Below are 18,243 nucleotides of genomic sequence, written 5' to 3'. Positions count from 1 at the left end.
ATTTCCAGCAATTTCCAGCAATCTCCCGGCCGCTTCCCACCGGAGCCCTCGCTGCCCAACTGAGCCTCGCACGGGGCTGGGGGAACAGACCCCAAATCCTGACCCCAAACCCCAAACCCCGCCCTGCCACAGCCCTTCCAACTCCTACCGCTCCTTTTTTTTTTTCTATTTTTTCCTTTTTTTTTTTCTTAAATAGATCTCTCTCTGAAATAAGTTTTTTTTTTTCTTTAAAACACGTGTTTGGACACAAAATAAAGCTTTGGATTTACATGGAAGCTCTTTTCCATGCGACAGAGCCACTTTCCATCCCCACCTCGTGCTTCCCTAGCGTCCTTGCCTTTCCAAGTGAAGGTCCTTGGCTATGAGGGATCCTCGGGGGAGCCCCGCTTACGATGGGAAGATTGGAAAACGTTAATATATATATCTCTTTTTTTTTTCGCTTTTTTTTCTTAAAAAAAGGGAGAGAAACATCTTTAAAGAGAAAAATCGGAGGAAAAGTACTAACTAGATTTTGTGACTTTGTTTTTTCGGGTGGTTGTTTCGTTGGTTTCGTCGATTTTTTTTTTTTTTCTCTTTTTTTTTTTTTTTTGGTTTAGGAGAGTCCTTGCGCGTTACCCTCATCCGACCCTCCTGCTACATTCAATCCCGGCGCTTCGCTATTGGAATTCTCCTCAAAGTGCTGCTGCTCCTGCTCGGCGCCCTGCGCGGTGTCCTCGGATTCCTGGCCCTCCGCTCCGGCCGGGAAGCTCCCATCCTCAGCGCCGCCCGTCGGGGTGGGTGGCATCGCCCCAGCCTCCCTCACCCGGGGCTTGCGGCCCCTCCGGGACGGGATCCCGTTGCATCCATCTTTTTTAAGGTGCCTGTGCAGGTGGTCGGAGCGGACGAAAGTCTTGCAGCAGCTGTCGCACTGGTACGGCCGCAGCCCCGTGTGCACCCGCATGTGGTTCTTCAAGTCGTAGTTGTGGGCGAAGGCGGCGCCGCACTGCTGGCACAGGTAGGGCTTCTCCCCCGTGTGCTTCCGCATGTGCACCTTCAGCTTGTCCTGCCTGCGGGGAGAGGACACGGGCAGCGGGGTCAGCCTGGGAATGCTGCGGGGATGCTGCGGGATGGGGTTTGGGGAGCTGGCGGGGATGGGAAAGGGGATGGGGGAATGGGGTGGAGATGTGATGGAAAGGGGTGGAGCGGCACTGGAATGGGGCTGGGCAGTGCCTGGTGTGGGGCTGGACATTGGCACAGGGCTGGTGTGGGGCTGGACATTGGCACAGAGCTGGGCAGTGCCTGGTGTGGGGCTGGATATTGGTACAGGGCTAGGCAGTGCCTGGTATGGGAATGGACATTGGTACAGGGCTGGGCAGCCCCTGGTGTGGGGCTGGACATCAATACAGGGCTGAACATCAGCTGGAACAGGGCTGGGCATCACCTGGCATGAGGTCAAACATCACCCCATAGAGGGCTTGAGCAGCAGGACAGGGTAAAGCATCGCCCAGTGCAGGGTGTGAGTGTGGGGTCACACATGGGGTCACACATTGCCTCGTACAGGGGTCACACAGTACCCCATGTGGGGTCTGAGCAGGGCTATGGGGTCACACTTTGCCCAGTACAGGATGGCTCACAGCTATGGGGTCGCACAGGCTCCTTTAGGGCCATGTGGCTCCTGTGGGGCCGTGTGGCTCCTGTGGGGCTGTGTGGCTCCTTTAGGGCCGGTGTGGCTCCTGTGGGGTCGCACAGGCTCCTGTGGGGCCGTGTGGCTCCTGCAGGGCCGGCGCAGCCGCAGCTCCCCCAGCCAGGGCAGGGCCGGTGCAGCGGCCGGGCTGGGGGCCAGCAGGGCCACGTGAGCTGCAGCCATCGCTGCTTCCTGGAGGAAAATCCCAGCGCAGAGCACGTGGCGAGGCCGTGGCAGCCCCTGCTGCCCTCCCCAGCACCTGCTCGACCCTTCCCGGGCAGATCCAGCCCATCCCTCTCCGCTCTCCTGGACGGAACGCTCAGATCCCAGCCCTGCACCCTTTGCCCACAGAACCCCAAAAGTCCTGAAGCTCCAGGGAAGGATCAAAGCCCTAAGGTCACGCTCAGCTCCAAGGGACACAAAAATGGGCTTTTGAAATTAAAATTATTTTATAACCTCCCCCTCTCTTATCGGAGCTGCTGCTGCTCCTCCCCCTGTGACCGCGGAGGAACCAGGAAGCACCAGGGTGCAAAAATCCCTGAGAAGGGCTGGGCTGTGTCCCCACCCGGCAGGGAACACCCGGCTGGAACAGCCCCGGGTCCTCCTGCCACACCCCAAATCCCCTTCCACAGCCAGGATCCCTTGTCCAGCCTTCCCAGCGCCCCACGGAATGGGGAAGGGATTTGCTTCCCAGCCATGGGATGTGGATGGGGAAGCAATGCAAAGGAATTATAAAATCGGGGGGAAATGGAGCTCAGGGCATGACAGGGAACAGCGATGCCAAGGACAGCTCCCTGTCCCTATCCAGCCTCTCCCTGCCCAAATCCCGGCTGTGGGAAGAAGCAGGAGGATGTATTTGGGTTGGAATCTGGTGTTTTAGAAAAGGAGCTTTTTGACAGGTGCCAGGCCCTGCTGGGAGCCAGCAGGGAGCAGCTCCTCATCCGAAACCCACGGAATGGGGGCAAGATGGAAAAGGGTTGGGTTGGCATTGCCCCACCGACCTCCCCCTCCCCAAAAATCCCAGTGCCTCCCCTCATCTCCCAGTGCCACCAGCTGCCAGGTACCCCGTGGCATTTCCCCATCCTCCAGGCCCCTGGATCACACACAGTGGGGTGGGATCACTATGGGATCGCTGTGGGATCGCTGTGGGATCATTGGGATCGGCCCCCCGGAGCAGGGAGGTGCCGCGTGGCAGGGCCGGGGGAGCAGGGAGGGAGGGCTGGCACCCTGCCCCTGCCATTATCTGCATTCCTCAGCGCTCCAACGTGGGCTGGGTGCGGCCGGCACCAGGGGAAGGGGCAGACACGGCCTGCTGCCCACGGCTCGGCCCCTCCAGGGCTGCCCCACGGGTCCCTCATGGAGCAGCCCCATGGCGTGGAACCCCCAGGGGCCACCAAGGGCTGGCTTTGGCAGTGGGAACTGGCACAGAGGGAATGTCTGGGCAGGCAGGGAGCAGGCAGGGAAAGGAAAGGAAGGAAGCAGGCAGGGAACAGGTAGGAAAAGGGAAGGAAGGAAGCAGGCAGGGAGTGGGCAGGGAAAGGGAAGGGAGCAGACAGGGAACAGGCAGAAAAAGAAAGGAAGCAGGCAGGGAGCAGGCAGGGAAAGGGAGCAGGAAAAGGGAAGGAAGGGAGCAGGAAGGGAAAGGGAAGGAACAAGGAGCAAACAGGGAGCAGGCCCCAGGCCCGGGCAGCCCACACCACCCTGCATAGGGCCAGGCCAGCCCAGGGTGGGACCCCAGCCCCAGCCCAGGGTGGGACCCCAGCCCCAGCCCAGCCCCGGCGGCCGCAGAGCCAGGGGAGAGGAGGCGGTGCCCGACCGCGGACTGGAGTGAACCGGAGCCATCCAAACAATATCCCCTTTCTTTGGTGTTCCCGTGGCCAGGGAAGGAGCAGAGGAGCCCTGATTAGGAACAGGGCCGTGGCGAACGCCCCCGGGAGCTGCACCGGGGCTGCAGAGCTCGCTGTGCCAAGGACACGGGCGGGGGCCAAGCTCTTTCCAACCCAACCACCACGCTTCAGCCACCCCATGGAGCCATTCCCAAACCATTGCCCTGCTCCTGCCTCAGCCACCATGGACAGACCAAGAACTGCAGCTCTGTTTCCCCACCACATCACTCAGCTCTGGCTGGGTTTCCAGCAGAGCTCAGCAATCCAGGACAGGGATGGTAGCACCGGCCATCGAGCCAGGCCCCTTGAGATAGCTCAAGTGTCACACCTCCAAACTGCTCATCTCCCTGGAAAACTTTGGCCTCCAGACCCACCTCGCCTGTCGGGATGGAAATGAGGCGAGCAGGAGAGATAAAATCCCCCAGGACCAGCTCTGTGCCAGCTCCCGTGCCCAGCCCGTACCTGGTGAATCGGACGTTGCAAATGTTGCACTCGTAGGGCTTCTCCCCGGTGTGGGTGCGGATGTGGCGCGGCAGCTTCCCGGCGCCCTGGATCACCTTCTCGCAGATGGGGCACTTCTGGAATGCTTTCGCCCTGATCTTCTTCTCCACCTTCTGCGACCAGGACGGGTACACGTCGCCCTCGCTGGAACCGCCGAAATATTTCAAGTAATAATCCATGACCCCGTCGTCGTCCTTGCGGTCGTCGTCGCCGCCCGCCTGCCGCCCCACCGAGTTGATCATCTGCTGGAGCAGGGCGCTGGCGGCCAGGTCATCCACCTCCCTGGCATCATCCTCCGTCTCCGTGCCCGTGGGGATGAAGCTGGGCGAGTCCCCGGCTTCCTGCGGGTCCAGAGGCCCCCTGGGGGTTCCCCCCTCCTCTTCTCCCGGGGTGGCCAAGCCACGGCTGCTGTAATGTCCGTTCTGGGAAGGGGAGAACATCCCGCCGCTGACCGGCTCCTCGTCCTCGCGGTCCAGCCACATGGCCGGGTTGCTGTCAGGGTCACAGTCACTTGCCTTTGGTCTTTCGGTTGGGGTGGCTTGCGAGTAGAAGTCCAGGCCGTTGCAGTTCGACTCCTCCTCCTCCTCTTGGCCTCGGAAGTTCAGTCTCTGAAGGTCTCTCAACTCTGGGTTGGTCCACGGAAAGCTGCCTTGGTGGCCGTTCACGGGGTTGCTCTGGAAGAACTCCAGGTACTCTTTTGCTCTGAGATGGTTCCTCTGATCAATTTGATCTACTGTATCCATCTGGTCATTTTTGGCCAGAATCTTCCTGTCCAGGAGATCCGTGCAGACATCCCTGACGGCCGGGATCTCCAGCAGCGTGGCGGCGTTGAGGATGTCGTTGACGTTGGAAGTGCTGACGGTGAGGGTCGCGGTGTAGGCGAACTCCAGCAGCGCCGACAGGGCGTCTGCACTCACAAAGTCTATCTCATACACGTTCTGCTGGTCCACCACTAACCCTGAGGTGAAGAGCTTCTTGAAGTACTGGCTGCATGCGGCCAGGACGGAGCGGTGGGTGGGGAACTCCTGGCCTTCCACCAGGATGACCACGTCGCACAGCAGCCCGTTGTTCCTCTGCTCATTGAGGCTGCTGAGGATGTCGCTGCTGTGATCCGGGAACGGGATCCCTATGGGGCCGTCCACGCCACCCGCCATCTTCCACGCTGAAGGCTGAGGGAGAGGAGGGGAAAGTTGTGAGTCACAGCTTGGAGAATTCCTGAATTCCCGATGGATGCCCCCATGTGTGTCCCCTGTGCCTCTCCCTGTCCCCCGGACCTCTCCCATGGTCCTGCCCATCCTGTGCTTACCTGGGAAGGAGGAGGAGGAGGAGGAACAGAGCCCAGGTGCTCTCAAGTGAGAAGAGCTGAATGAGCAGGGATCCAGGCCAGAGGCAGCAGGCCTTGGCAGGAGCTGGGATCACCCAGCCAGGCAGCACCTGGAGTGAGCACAGCTGTGCCCAGCGTGGGCCTGAGCCTCACCAGTGCATCCCAGTCCAGCTCTGGGAGCATTTCCCATCCCCATGTCTACTTGGAAGGTCCCTGCTCCCTGGGAACAGCTCCTGACACAGCAGCATCACCATGAACACCATTCCCATCCCTCATCCCAGGCTGCCAGAACACCTGGAGAGAGGCAGGCAGGGAATATCCTCTGGGAAGGGCAGGGAGAGGGGAGCCCCAACCACCCCAAGCTGCTGCTGCAGGTGTTTGGCAGGGAAGAGCTGATCCCTTGAGCCTGAGAGGAAAGGACATTGGGATCACCAAGTGCCACCACCAGACCTGGGTCCTGGACAGGTTCCAGCAGAAACAGCAGCTCTTCCCAGTGCCAAGGATTTGTTTGGGTCAAGAAAAATAAATAAAGTCGTTCCTGACAGATCCACTTGACCCCAAATGCTGGAAAAACCCAGAGGGAACCGAGCAGCCCTGGTGGGAAAGGATCCCCTTTGCTGGGAAAAGGCACTGAGGCCAAACTGCCAGCCTGAGCAGCTCCTAATTCTCTGAACAATCCCAGTCCTCTGATCCCAAAAATTAGGAAGAACATTTCCCTCCTCTCCATCTCAAGCAGCAAAATCCATGTGCTCCTTGCAGCAGCAATGCCTCTGAAAAATCAATGTATTCCCCCCACCCCAAGCACTGGGATCAACAGGAGCCAAGAAATCCACACACAAATCAGTTCCCAAACCACCCTGGCACAAGGCTGGAGTATCCAAGGCCCTGATTTCCAGCTGGGGAAACTGAGGCACGGCAGGACGTGGCCTGTGCCACGCCATGGGGGGACGGGTGAGTCAGGATGGATCCAGAACAGGAGTAATTACACAGGAAACAACTCCCAGCCTGGGTCCCAGCACGGAGCAGGAGCCCAGGTTGCACAACTCCGGCCTCCCCCACCCACCCCTGGCCTCCTCAGTAGTTTTCCATATTTACTTCTTTTTTAAAAGTTTTGTTCATCCCAGAAAATAAATTTAATTTCGGCACCTTCCTGTTTTACAGAGAGAAAAGGCAGGAGAAGGCAGGTGTGAGGCTGTGGAACACTGATCTGGAGCAAATCCCGGGATATTTGGCAGCAGGAGGAAACCTGCATTCGGCTCCCACCAGGAATGGGATTGGGGTGAGGAGGGGATCAGGGGAGTTGGATGTGCAGGGCAGGCACCACTCCTGCCACCACCACCAAAAACCCAGGCCAGGTGGCTTCCTGAGACACCTGGAGCAAAGGGATCAACTCCAGAGCCACATCCCGAGCTCCAGTATTTGACCTTTAAACCCTAATTTCAGGGATTTTGACACCAGGGTCCTGGCAGGGAGGAAAGGGCTGTTTGGGGACACTGCTCTGGACTCAGCACCAGCTCCAGGTGTGACCTTGGGCAAGGTCACCCCACCCAGCATCCCCCCAGGGACCTCCTGTGTCCTCAGACCAGGGATTGTGGTGCTTCAGCTGCCTCAGCACCGCTTGTCCTAATCCCACTGGGACCTCCCCAAACCCCTGGTCAGAGCAGGAAAGCAGATCCCATATCCCTGCCCACCCCAAAAACACCACTGGAGCTCCCCCTCCCCTTCCTCTCTACAAGAGATGCTTTCCAAATATTTTTTTTCCCCCCCAAAAAAACCCGAATTTGAGCTGTGTGCAGCATTTGGAAGGCTCAGGCAGGGATCCTGAGGGAGCTGTGTCTGTCCCCTGCACATCCCAGCTCAGACCATGCAGGCAAGGTCACCCCCCGGCCTGGGGCTGGGATAATCATCCCCCCAGTGTGGGAATGGCTGCAGGGTCATGGGACTGCCGAGGGCTGGCCTGGAGACCTGTCCAACTCGGCCACGGCGCACAACACGGCCTTTGTGTCCCTCAGCCGCGGTGGCCGGGGACACCGGGGGGCAAAGGGGCCGTGCTGAGCCCCCAGGAAGGGATGCAGGGCCTGCATGCTCCAGCCACAGCCAGAGATTCAAAAATCACCCCCTAGTCCCTTTCCAAAGGGTGTTAAAGCTTAGGAATTACCAAGGGGGAATGGAGTGTTCCAACAGAGGGATTTGGGAATGTTTTGAGTCTTCCGTAAGGTGGGAGATTCAAAAGAAGTTCCAAACACCCCAAAGCCACTGCTTGCTCAATGCCACGATGGAATGGGCAAAATCCACTTGGGAATGTCCTGCAGGCAGGTGACAAGTGACAAAAGCACGGCCACAGCTCAGCCCCTCCTTGGCAAGTGCAATGTCATTATTTTGGATGCCCAGTGGGTCTCCCTGAGCCTCCTTTTCTCCAGGCTGAGCTCAGATGTTTATCCCAGCTCCCTCAGATGTTTTCCAGACTCTTCCCAGCTCCATTCCCTTCTCTGGACTCACTCCAGCCCCTCCATGTCCTCCCTGCAGTGAGGGGCCACACCAGGACACAGCCCCCGAGGTGTCACCTCACCGCTGCACTTTTATTTTCCTTTTTTACCTCAATTTAGCACCTCTCTCCTCGCAGACCCCCCAGCCCAGGAGCAGCACCCAGCGCCCACAGAAACCCCTGAGCTTGTGCTTCCCTCAGCACCATGTCACCCAATCCCTCTCCTCCAGGAGCTCTGGAATTTGACATTTACATTCAAATGAGACGACCACATCAAGATGGGATCACAACCAAAAGTGCTGACAAAACACCTCTTTAATTACCACTTTTCCACCGAACCTCAGTGGGTTTTTTTTTTCCTTTTCCCTTTGCTTCCTTGCCTTAAAATTTAGAGGAACCTGAGCAGTTTGGGAAGGCTGGGGAAGACACAGGTGGAAGAGCTGGGGTCACACCTGAGGAACTGGGAATAGCTGATATTTTCTACATGCTCTAATTCAGAAAAGATCCCAAAATGCTTTCCAAAGGCTGAGGTGCCACCCACTCCAGCAGCACAGGTGGGAACTTGAGCAACACCTGGCACCTGCTGGGGGTAGGAAGGGAGAAGCAGCATCACCTTCTCCGTGGAGCACGAGGCAAAAGGGCTTCAGGGAATTCTGTGATCCACAAAGCAACATCTCCTGGGAATAGCTGAGCTCTGGGAGAAAGCCTGTGGATATTGAGGCTGTAGGATGGAGGGACAGGATGAAGGGGAATGGATTCAAACTGACAGCGCAGGGCTGGGTGGGATATTGGGAAGGAATTCTTCCCTGGGAGGGATGGAATTCCCTGAGAAGCTGTGGCTGCCCCTGGATCACTGGAAGTGTCCAAGGCCAGGCTGGAGGTCTTTAAGGTCCCTCCAACCCAAACCATTTCGAGATTCTGGGATATTCAGCCTTAAGTTGCCCTGGAATTTCTTGGATCAAACACACAGGACTGAGGCAGAGCAGCCTCAGCAGCAGCGCCACGGAAGAATTATTACAATAATGTTGCTTTATACAAAAAAACCAGCTCAGAGGTTGCTGCCCAAGGCCCAAACATCATCCCAGCCCTCCCTCACCACCACCTGGAGAAATGGGCATTTTTTCCCTGTGAACAGCTCACCCCAATTCCAGGTCACACCCCGCAAGTCCTCATCTCTGTATTTCGGGTGAGACCACTGCAGTGCCCCTGTCCTTCTGCCAGCTGCATGGGCACATCTGGAAGCCTGGATCCTTGGGATCCAGCAGCTCTCTGGCCATGGGGAGCAGGAGGCAGTGTTGGTTCTGCCACCAAACCCTGCAGCAGCCCAGGACAGGCCCTGGCAGGTCTCTCTCCCTCCCTCCCTCTGCCCAGGATCCACCCAAACTCCACCGAGGCCTCGGGAAACACAGAGAGAGCAGAGCTGGGAACACGGAGGCAGCAGGAAGGGAAGGAGGTGTTTTGCCTGCTTGGGAGAAGTCCCAATTCCAACCACTCCAGAGCCATGGAAATTCAACAGCTCCTGACACGGAATGTGCTGTCAGTGCTTTAGGGCCAAACCACCCCAATTGTTTGGGATGGAGAACAGTTGGATGTTCCTGAGAGGAAGACCCAGAAGGAACTGCACTCTGGGAAAAATCAAGATAAAAAACTCCCTCAGCATGCTTTTAATTGAAATAAAACATTTTCAATGATGCAGTGGGAAGAAATCCTTGGTCTTGAGAAGGCAACAGAGCCATCAATGGCAAAGAGTGAATTCCAGCTTTCTTCTGTCCTGGCTGGACATCCCATCTGGGGTAACATGACCAAGATCATGCAGCTCTTGAAGTGAAGAGATCAGAGCAGAAGCAGTGCTCTGCAAATATCTGTGGGCTGCTCTGGACAATCTGGCTCTGTTTTCCAATCCCCTCCTGCATCTCCTGCCCACTTCCCAACAGGGAAAAGCGACCGCAAATCCGGATTTGGGACGAGGAGGCTCAGCTAAGGAAGGAGACTGAACCCCATGAGGAAGGTTCAGATGGTTCCCAAAGAGGCTCCAGATCACATCCCCTGACCAAACCCTGCTCCAGTGGTTCCTCAGAGTGGTTGGTTTGTTCTGGTCCTTCCACAGATCAGAGCATCCCACTGCTTGGAGATCCTTAGGATGCTGGAAACAACTCCAGCAAAACCATCAGAATTAATGGTTGAGCCATTTCCTCATCCAGGAACGGCTGCATCCCATGCTCATCCACAGGAGCCTGCACAGGGCCCAGGGATCTGGCAGGGAATCTAAATCTGGGAGAGCTGCAGGGAAAAATTGAGGTGAAGAAGCCCCAAGCCCAGGTTACAGCAGCTCTTCCATGGAAACGGGCTGGCAGGGAGTCAGGAACCTCCCCTCAAGGTGACCCAGCAGCTCCTGGATGGACAGGTTTTGGAGGAATTCCATCTCCCTGCTCCCCGAGGCCAAGGGTCCCACTGAAATGTTCCACCTCACCCCATCCATGATCTTCCCAGGATTCTGAACTGTCCCTTTCCAGCCCTTCAGTGGCAAGGGGAGGAAAACTTCACTGACAGACCTTCAATCCCAGAGGAACCTAAAGGAAATCCAGGGAAAGCCACCTGTCTCAGCACACTGGACTCACTCTGCCCCATCCCACAGGCCTGGGAAGCAGGGAAGGACTCTGCATCTCCCTGGAAACCGGACAGCATTCCCAGGAGCACAGCTCCCTCTCCAAGGATGCTGGTGGCTCACTTCCACAATCCAGGCAGATCAGGGATGACCCAACGTCACATTCCACAGCTCCCTGGGATGGGATTTCCTTCCAGGGCACAGCACAGCTCCTGGGAAACTTCAGTTTCCAGCTGCTGGCAAACAGCAGGACAGACAGACAACAGTCATGTGGCCAAACACCGGCGCTGCTCCAGAGGATCCCAAATCAATCCGCAGCCTCCCCGAGCTGCTGTCCCCAGCCCTGTCCTGCCAACAGCACCAAACTCCTCTCATGTTGCAAGGTGAGCCTGAACTGGTTCCTCCACCCAGCCCTCCTTGCCAATTTTCTCCTTTGTCATCAGAGGTCGGATTTAATCCGGCAGGAATGTGCCGTGGTTGGAGCCTGGGGAGTCACCCACCCGAGCTCTGGGTGTGAGGGGATGGGGCTGGGGTTATTTTGGGCCCCTCCATCCCTAGAACTGTCACTGCCTCACAGAGGGCCATGGCACAGACTCTGTGCTGGGATTGTCCCCAGCAGGTCACGGGGATTTCCCTGCTCTGAGACAAAACAAACCTCCAACTGCCCAAGAGGCTGAAAGCTGCTCAGAGATCCTCAGAGATCCTCAATCCCTGCTCCAAACCACCTCTGCTCCAGCAACTCCCAGACTTCCCTCAATCCTCAGCCCAAGCTGAGCCCATCCCAGCCTGCTCCAGGACCTGGGAAGGCTGGACTCATGGAAACTCCTTGCTCTGCTGATCAAACAAACTCTTTTCACCAAGCCCAAGTGTGCCCACACTCCTGCAGCCCTGGCCTTCTGACAGGTTCTCTCCCACATGGCTCCTGTGGGAAAGCTCCCTGTTTTTGGGAGATTCTGGACACCACCAAGCCTCAGCTGAGCCAGCCCCAGTTCTCTGAAATACTTTAAAAAGTCTCAGAAGTCACACAGAAAAAGGGGAAAAATGACACAAACCACGAGGCTGGCTCCTCCAATCCCAGCTGGAGGAGCAGCTCTCTCCCAGGAAGGTTCTTTTCCAACCTGAGAGCCTGGAGGCACTGAGATCCAGGCAGGAATAAGCTGCTGCTATTCCGAAAAGGCAACACGGGGCCCCTGAGCCAAGGGGGCAATTGAGGACTCGTCAGGAAGTTAACCCCTGGCATGGCCCAGCTGCCCCAGGCTGGAGGAAAATCAGAGCAGGTCATGCTTGGACACTCCTCCCCTTCAGAGGCCAAAGCATGCACTTCCCTCTCCAACCCAAATCCCCCTCAAAGTCACTCCAGTGTTTCCCTGAGAAAGGCCAAGCCCATCTGCCCTTTCACCCCACATTCTCTTTCCCTCATCACAGCTCTTGTGGTCTCCTAAACTGAGAGAACCACGAAAAACGCTCAAATCCCAAACTCCCCCATTCCCACAGCAGTTGCCCCTTCATCCCACATTCCCTGTCCCTCATCACATTTCGCCTGACTCCTAAACAGAGAACCCTAAGAACTGAAACCCCAAATCCCCCATTCCCACAGCCCCCTGTTCCCTGCAGGAGCCCCCAAATGCCCTGTCCCTCTCCCATGTCACAGATTCCCTGTGCAGCCCCCATGTCCCCCACGACACTCCTGACATTCCCTGCCCTCGGCGCTCCATGCCGGAGGCTCTGGCATTAATCTAATTGCCTCAAATGACACCTCGCAGCCCGGCTGTTCTTTTCCACACCGGGGAAAAAGGGGGAAAAAATGAAAATAAATAAAAGAACGAGCCTGGAGTTTGGTGAGAGAGCAGGGCAGGGCAGTCCCTTATGTAATTCACAGTTTGTGGATTAACAGACAGCTCGTCCCACCATTCCCGACTCCGGGTGATGACGAGCAAAGCGAATCCCCGGAGCAAGCGGGGCTCCATCCCTGGCAACGCTCTCCTGCCATGGAGCTCCTTCCTTCCTGCCCTGCTGGAGCACAGGGATGCAGGCAGGGAATGCTGAGCCGTGTGCTCTGCCTGTCGGGGCAGGAGGCTCCGAGGAACTGAGGAACAGCAACCTGTAGCTACAAGCCCACCTCCGGCAGCTTCCCAGCACCAGCAAACAGGGAAAAAAAGACATTTACTCACTGGTTCCTAGTTTGCTGGTGGGAAATAAGGAGGTGCATGAACCAGGAAGGAAATGGGTGCAGGAGTGGAGCGAAGGGCGGGGAGGAGGGAGTTAAACCCCAGCGCTGGGACGCCCGGGAGCATCCTCTGCTGTGGAAAAACGCCAGGCAGGAGTGCTTCCCGCAGCCGGGAGAGGGTCTCCTGTGGCTTCAGGTGGGCACAGGGGTGTGGAACAGGAGGAAAACGATCCCGAGGATGCCAGAGATTGTGTCCCCACGCCCCAGGAGGACACAGCTCGGCAGGGATCGGGAGCAGCATTCCAGCGCTGGCAGGACAAGCTCCCGCCGCTCCGGCTGCACATTTTTCCAGGGATGGGCAAAGCCAGGGTGTTGGGAAGCCGCTGATTGCCAGGGGATCTGCGGCTCATCCCACCGACGTGCCCTTGGCTCCCACCTGCAGCCCCGGGGCAGCTCGTGCCCGTTTCCAGTTTCTCACACCTTGTCACATCGAGCCGAGCCCTATAGTTCCCATCCACCTGCAGCCCGGGGATATTCCCGAATCCCTCAGCCAGCCGGGGCTCCGGGAGAAGGAGTCCCACCGCGATCCGAGGCGCTTCAGCCGCGGGGAAGTCGCGCCCCGGCTCTGCCACCGGAGCCACGGGGCGGGTGGGAAACTGAAACTGCGGAGGGAAGGCGATACGGGCAGGGGGCTGGGCGAGGAACAATCGGCCCTGGATGCTCGCAGAGGATCCCAGCGCTCGCCTGACCTCGTTTACTCCCTCTGACGTCCTCCCAGAGCTCCTCCGGGACGCTCCGGGCACAGGTATCGGGACAGGCAGCACCGAAACACGCGGCAGTTCGGATCAAAGGGCCATGGGATTGGGGATAAACGCTTCCCTTATCCCAGACACTGCCTGTCTTCCTCCCTTTCCCTGAGTTCTGCTCGTCAAAAGGCTTTTAATTACAGACTGGGACGGGTCTGCTCAAATTTGAGGTTAAGGCTGGCTGAGAGCATAGTTAAAGCAACTGTTTATTGCCTGGACTAGGAGAGATAACGAGTCGGGTTTTAATTGTTCGCCACACAAGTCTCATCTTCCAAAAAACTCAGCATCCCGAGACGGGGAGAAAACCCTCAAGTGTCAGTTTTAATCAAGATTAAACCACAGTTCTCAAGCATTTAGACTCTGTCTCAAAGGCAGAGCAGGAATTTCACAGGCCACCCCCCGGTTTTTAGGTGGGACATCTGCGTGGGATTCGATCCTGAAGTTAACCCCAGTGCTTGGGCAGGACTTGATCCCAAAATAAGGTCTTGAAGGAGACAGGAGCACCCAAACCACCACAGAGCCTCGATGGCAGCATAAATTTCACCCCTCATTTGCGTCCCGTGCCCACATCCAAATTCCCACGCTGGGAGAACAACTGGGATTTTTAATTCTTCTTCCAAAAGTCACCAAACATGAAGGGAACCCAGAGTCCTCGCCGTGCCAAATTAATTCCACCCAGCACCTCCACGGAGCAGAGCGTGAAGCTACAGCTAAAGATCATCACCAGACCCACGGCCACGAGATGAAATACGAGTGAAAAACGATTAATAATTAAAAAAAAAAAAAGGCAGAGGAAGAGTTGCAGGGCAGCAGAGTGAAGAACTACTTTCATTCACCACCACATTTATTAGAGCTCCTGCCTTGCAAAACCCTCCCTGGAGTTACTGAAGCAATTAAGGCTTGGTGGAAAAATCCCACCATCTCACCCGTGTTTGGGTTGCGCCTCTTCACTCCCTCTTTCACCAGAACAAGCCTAAACAGGGGCCAGAATGAATATTAAACAAGAAAGGCTCCTCTCTAATAAACTCCTCAGTTTCTCTCGGTCTCTTTTATTTTTTTAAAAAGTTGCTGAAATCCAACAACTCCAGCAAAACCATCAGAATTAAAGCCAGCCCGGCTCTTCCTGCTCAGCCTCCAGAAGTGCCCACACGCTGCAATTTCCAACCAGGACCAGCAGAATCCTTGAGAAATCACACAATTCCTTGAAGAACACCACCAACAACCACCCCAAACACTTTTGGAAAGCGCCAGGATGACCTTTTAGCTCCGTTGCTACGCCGAGCACAACTTCAACCCTCATTAGGTTGTAAATTCTTCCACGCACAACCTTTCTCTACCCATGTCCATAAAATAGTTATTATATAAGTTATGGTTTCGATAGCCAGGACAATTAACAGCCCCGGGAGCACGGCTGCTCTTGAACTGGGATCAGCAGCAAACTCTTGGGAAGAGTCCTTGAGCCCACAGAAACTTTGGCTGCCCAAACTCCTCCTGCCCCGCGGCCGAGGGTCTCCAGGAGCTGGGAACACGGAGAGCCAGGCAGGGACAGGCAGTCACGTCGGCTGGGGTTGTACAACAGGAACTGTTGCTTTCAACATAGGAACGCCGCGATTGACACGTTCTGGTGGTGCTGCAGGAGACTCAGGGCTCTCCATGGAATCAGGGAATATCCTCAGCTGGAAGGACCCACAGGGATCATCCTGGCACTGCACAGACACCCAGCAATCCCACCCTGGGCATCTCTGGCAGTGCTGTCAAACACTCCTGGAGCTCTGGCAGCCTCAGGCTGTGTCCATCCCCTGGGGAGCCTGGGCAGTGCCCACCACTCTCTGGGGAAGAACCTTTCCCTCACATCCAACCTCAACCTCTCCTGTCACAGCTTCATGAAACAACTTTTTCCCACACTGCTGGAACAGCAGAACCAAGGAACCCTTTGCCTGGCAGTGCCAAACTCCCAGCCCACGGTGCCAGCGCTGTGTCTGTGACTTTGTCCCGTCCCCAGCCTCACACAGCACCGCTCCAAGGGGAAGTGGGCAGGGACCTCGGGCTCTGTCACGGGGGGCTCAGCACGGCGGTTTGGGGCACCTGACCCGAGCCAGCAGGTCCGAGGCCGAGCCCCGCGCCGGGGGATGACGATGAGAAGGCAGAAGGTTCCCGGGCAGGCAGGGAATGTTTTGGCAGCACGAAGGGATGCTGCCCCTCACGCCGAGCTCCCGCCGGCCGCGCTGCTGCGCAGTCCCGCGGGGGGAGAGGCTTATCCCGCCGGGCTCCTCCGGGCAGCAGCGCCCCAGCCCCGCGGGGGGATTATCACCGCGGCCCCCCCTGCCCGCAGCCGGCCGGGGGGAGATAAGGGACGGCGAGGGGGTAAAAACAACGCCGGGCGCGCAGGGCCGGAGCGGGGCGGGCAGGGCCGGGCCGGCGCCCCCCGGCCGGCAACGACCTTGGGGTGCGCGGGGACGGCCCGGCCCGACGCCCCCGCACGGGGCGGCCCCGGGGGACCCCACCCATGACCGGCCTCCCCCCCCGCCGGCCCGGGCCGCCCCCCCCGCGGGGCCCACAGGGAGCCTTGGCCGGGCGCCACGACCCCACCCCTTCCCCCGGGCGGGCGGGCGCCGCAATGGAGGCCGGGGGGAGGCGGGGGCGGGGGGCGCCGGGGGGAAGGGGGGGGCGAGGTGTCGGCGGCGGCCCCGCGGGGGTGGCGGGGCGGGCGGGGGTCGCGGCGGTGCCCGGGCCGGGCGGGGGTCGCGGGCCCGGCAGGGGGGACCGCGCAGGCCCCGCCGCGCCCGTCCCCGGCCACCCCGCGCGGCGCCCGCCATTGGGCCGGGCGGCGGCGGGCGGGGCGGGCGCGCGGGGCGGAGGGCGCGCCCCGATTGGCCCCGCCCGCTGCCCATCAACACGCCTCCCGCTCGCCGCGCGCGCGAGGGGCGCCGGGAAGCGTAGTCCGCGCGCCCACCGGCACCTGCGGCGCGGCGCCGCCAAGGGACTACAGCTCCCGGCAGCCCCCGCGCCGCGCTCCCCCACTCCTCCCCGCTCCGAGCCCTTCCCCCCCCCTCCGCGACCCCCCCAGCACGGCCCGGCCAAGTACAACGTATACCGAGGGGGGGCGGAGGGGGGCAGCCGCCCCCCCCCCGCAACGGACCCAACCGACCCCTCCCCACCTCCCCACTCCCCCCCACTACCCCCGGGGAGAGGGGGAGGGTCAGACCCGAAACAACCCCCCCCGTGCGCGACCACCCCCCCCCCGCGCCCACCCCTCAGTTCCGTACCGGGCGGGGGCCGAGCGGTCCGGGCGAGCGGAGCGGGCCGCGCCGTGCCGAGGCGGGCGGGCCGGGCCGTGCGGGCGGGCGGAGCAGGCTCTGGCCGCCCCGCGGGAGCTGCTCGCCGAGGCCCGTATGCGGCTCCTTCCTGCTCCGGCCGGGGCCGCCCCGCTCTTAAAGGGGCCGCGCGCCGCCCCCCCGCCCGCCGCCCCCCCCGCGGGGCGCAGCCGCCTCCGGCCGGGGGGGGGCGCAGCGCGGCGCGGCCGCGGGGGGGGAGAGGGGGGTTCGGGGGGGCGCGGCTGGAGGGGCAGCGCGAAGGGACCCCGCGGAGCCCCCCGCCCGCGGGACAGCGCCAGCCGGACCCGCGCGTGTCACACGGTGTCACCTCCCCTTCCCCGGGAGTGTCGCACGCGCACGCAGACCCCAGACCCGCGCGTGTCACACGGTGTCACCTCCCCTTCGCAGGGAGTGTCACATACGCACGGAGACCCCAGACCCACGCGTGTCATACGGTGTCACCTCCCCCACGCGAGTGTCACACACGTACAGAGACCCCAGACCCACGCATGTCACATGCTAGGGCACCTCCTGCCACATGTCATAAGACCCCAGACCCCCTTGTGTCCCCATGGGTCACCCCAGTGCCCCCCAAAGCCACTCATGTCATGCCACGGGGCACCTTCCCCAGCCCCAAACCCACTCGTGCCCCACCGGGCACCTCTTTGGGACCCTCTGGGTCACCCTACTCACGTGTCACCCCACGGAGCACCCCCGAGCTCCCCCAAACCCACCCGTGTCACCCCACAGGGCCCCTCTGGGTCACCTCTGGGCTCCCCCAAACCCACTGGTGTCACCCCACGGGGCATCACCCTCGAGCCCTTTGGGTCATCCTTTTGCCCCTCCCTCCCTGCAGCCCCAAACCCACTCGTGTCACCCCTCGGGTCACCTCTCCTCTGCATCACCACACCCACGTGTCACCCCCTTCACCCCCTCCCCGTGCCCCCAGCCCCACTTGTGTGCCCACAGGACACCTCCCTGTCCCCCCAAACCCACTCGGGTCACCCCACGGCCACCTCCCCGAGCCCCTCAGGGTCACCCTCCCTGCATGTCACCCCCAGACCCATCGTGTCCCCCCAGCACGTGTCACCCCATAAGGTGCCTCCCTCCCCCCCCAGGTCACCTCCCCAAACCAGCACGTGCCACCTCCAGGACAACCCTCGCTGTCCCCCGTGTCCCCCAGCCCTTCCCCGCCGCCCCCTCCCCGTGTCCCCCGTGTCCCCCTGTCCCTGCCCCCCACGCTGGGAAGGGGACACGGAGCCCAAGGTCACGGTGGGCTGGGAGCCAGCCCGGCAAGGACAGGACAATCCCGGCGGAGCCACCGGCCCCGGGCCTGCCGGGGGGGACACGGGGACACAACCGCGCTGTCCCCACGGTGGCGGGGACAGTGCCACCCCCAGCACCCCGCTCGGCAGGGAACAGCTCCCGGAGGTCACTGCAGTGGCTTCCCGGCTTGATCCGCACGGAAAAGCTGCTGCCGGGGGGCCGCGGC

The 18,243-nt window shown here is 59.8% G+C and overlaps 1 protein-coding gene across 1 annotated transcript; it reads right to left on the bottom strand.

Moving 5' to 3' along the window:
- Positions 1-16,847, bottom strand: ZBTB7A (zinc finger and BTB domain containing 7A). Its single transcript, XM_085040323.1, has 3 exons — positions 16,704-16,847; positions 4,012-5,219; positions 1-1,046 (listed from the first exon to the last, which is right to left on the bottom strand). The coding sequence occupies exons 2-3, from the start codon at positions 5,202-5,204 to the stop codon at positions 593-595; spliced, it is 1,647 nt and encodes a 548-aa protein (XP_084896449.1). The 5' UTR covers positions 5,205-5,219; positions 16,704-16,847; the 3' UTR covers positions 1-592.
- Positions 16,848-18,243: the final 1,396 nt, after the last annotated feature.

This window comes from Lichenostomus cassidix, chromosome 28 (assembly GCF_008360975.1).
Source record: "Lichenostomus cassidix isolate B80296 chromosome 28, HeHo_3.0, whole genome shotgun sequence".
Classification (NCBI taxonomy): domain Eukaryota; kingdom Metazoa; phylum Chordata; class Aves; order Passeriformes; family Meliphagidae; genus Lichenostomus; species Lichenostomus cassidix.
This window is presented reverse-complemented; position numbering and strand designations above follow the sequence as displayed.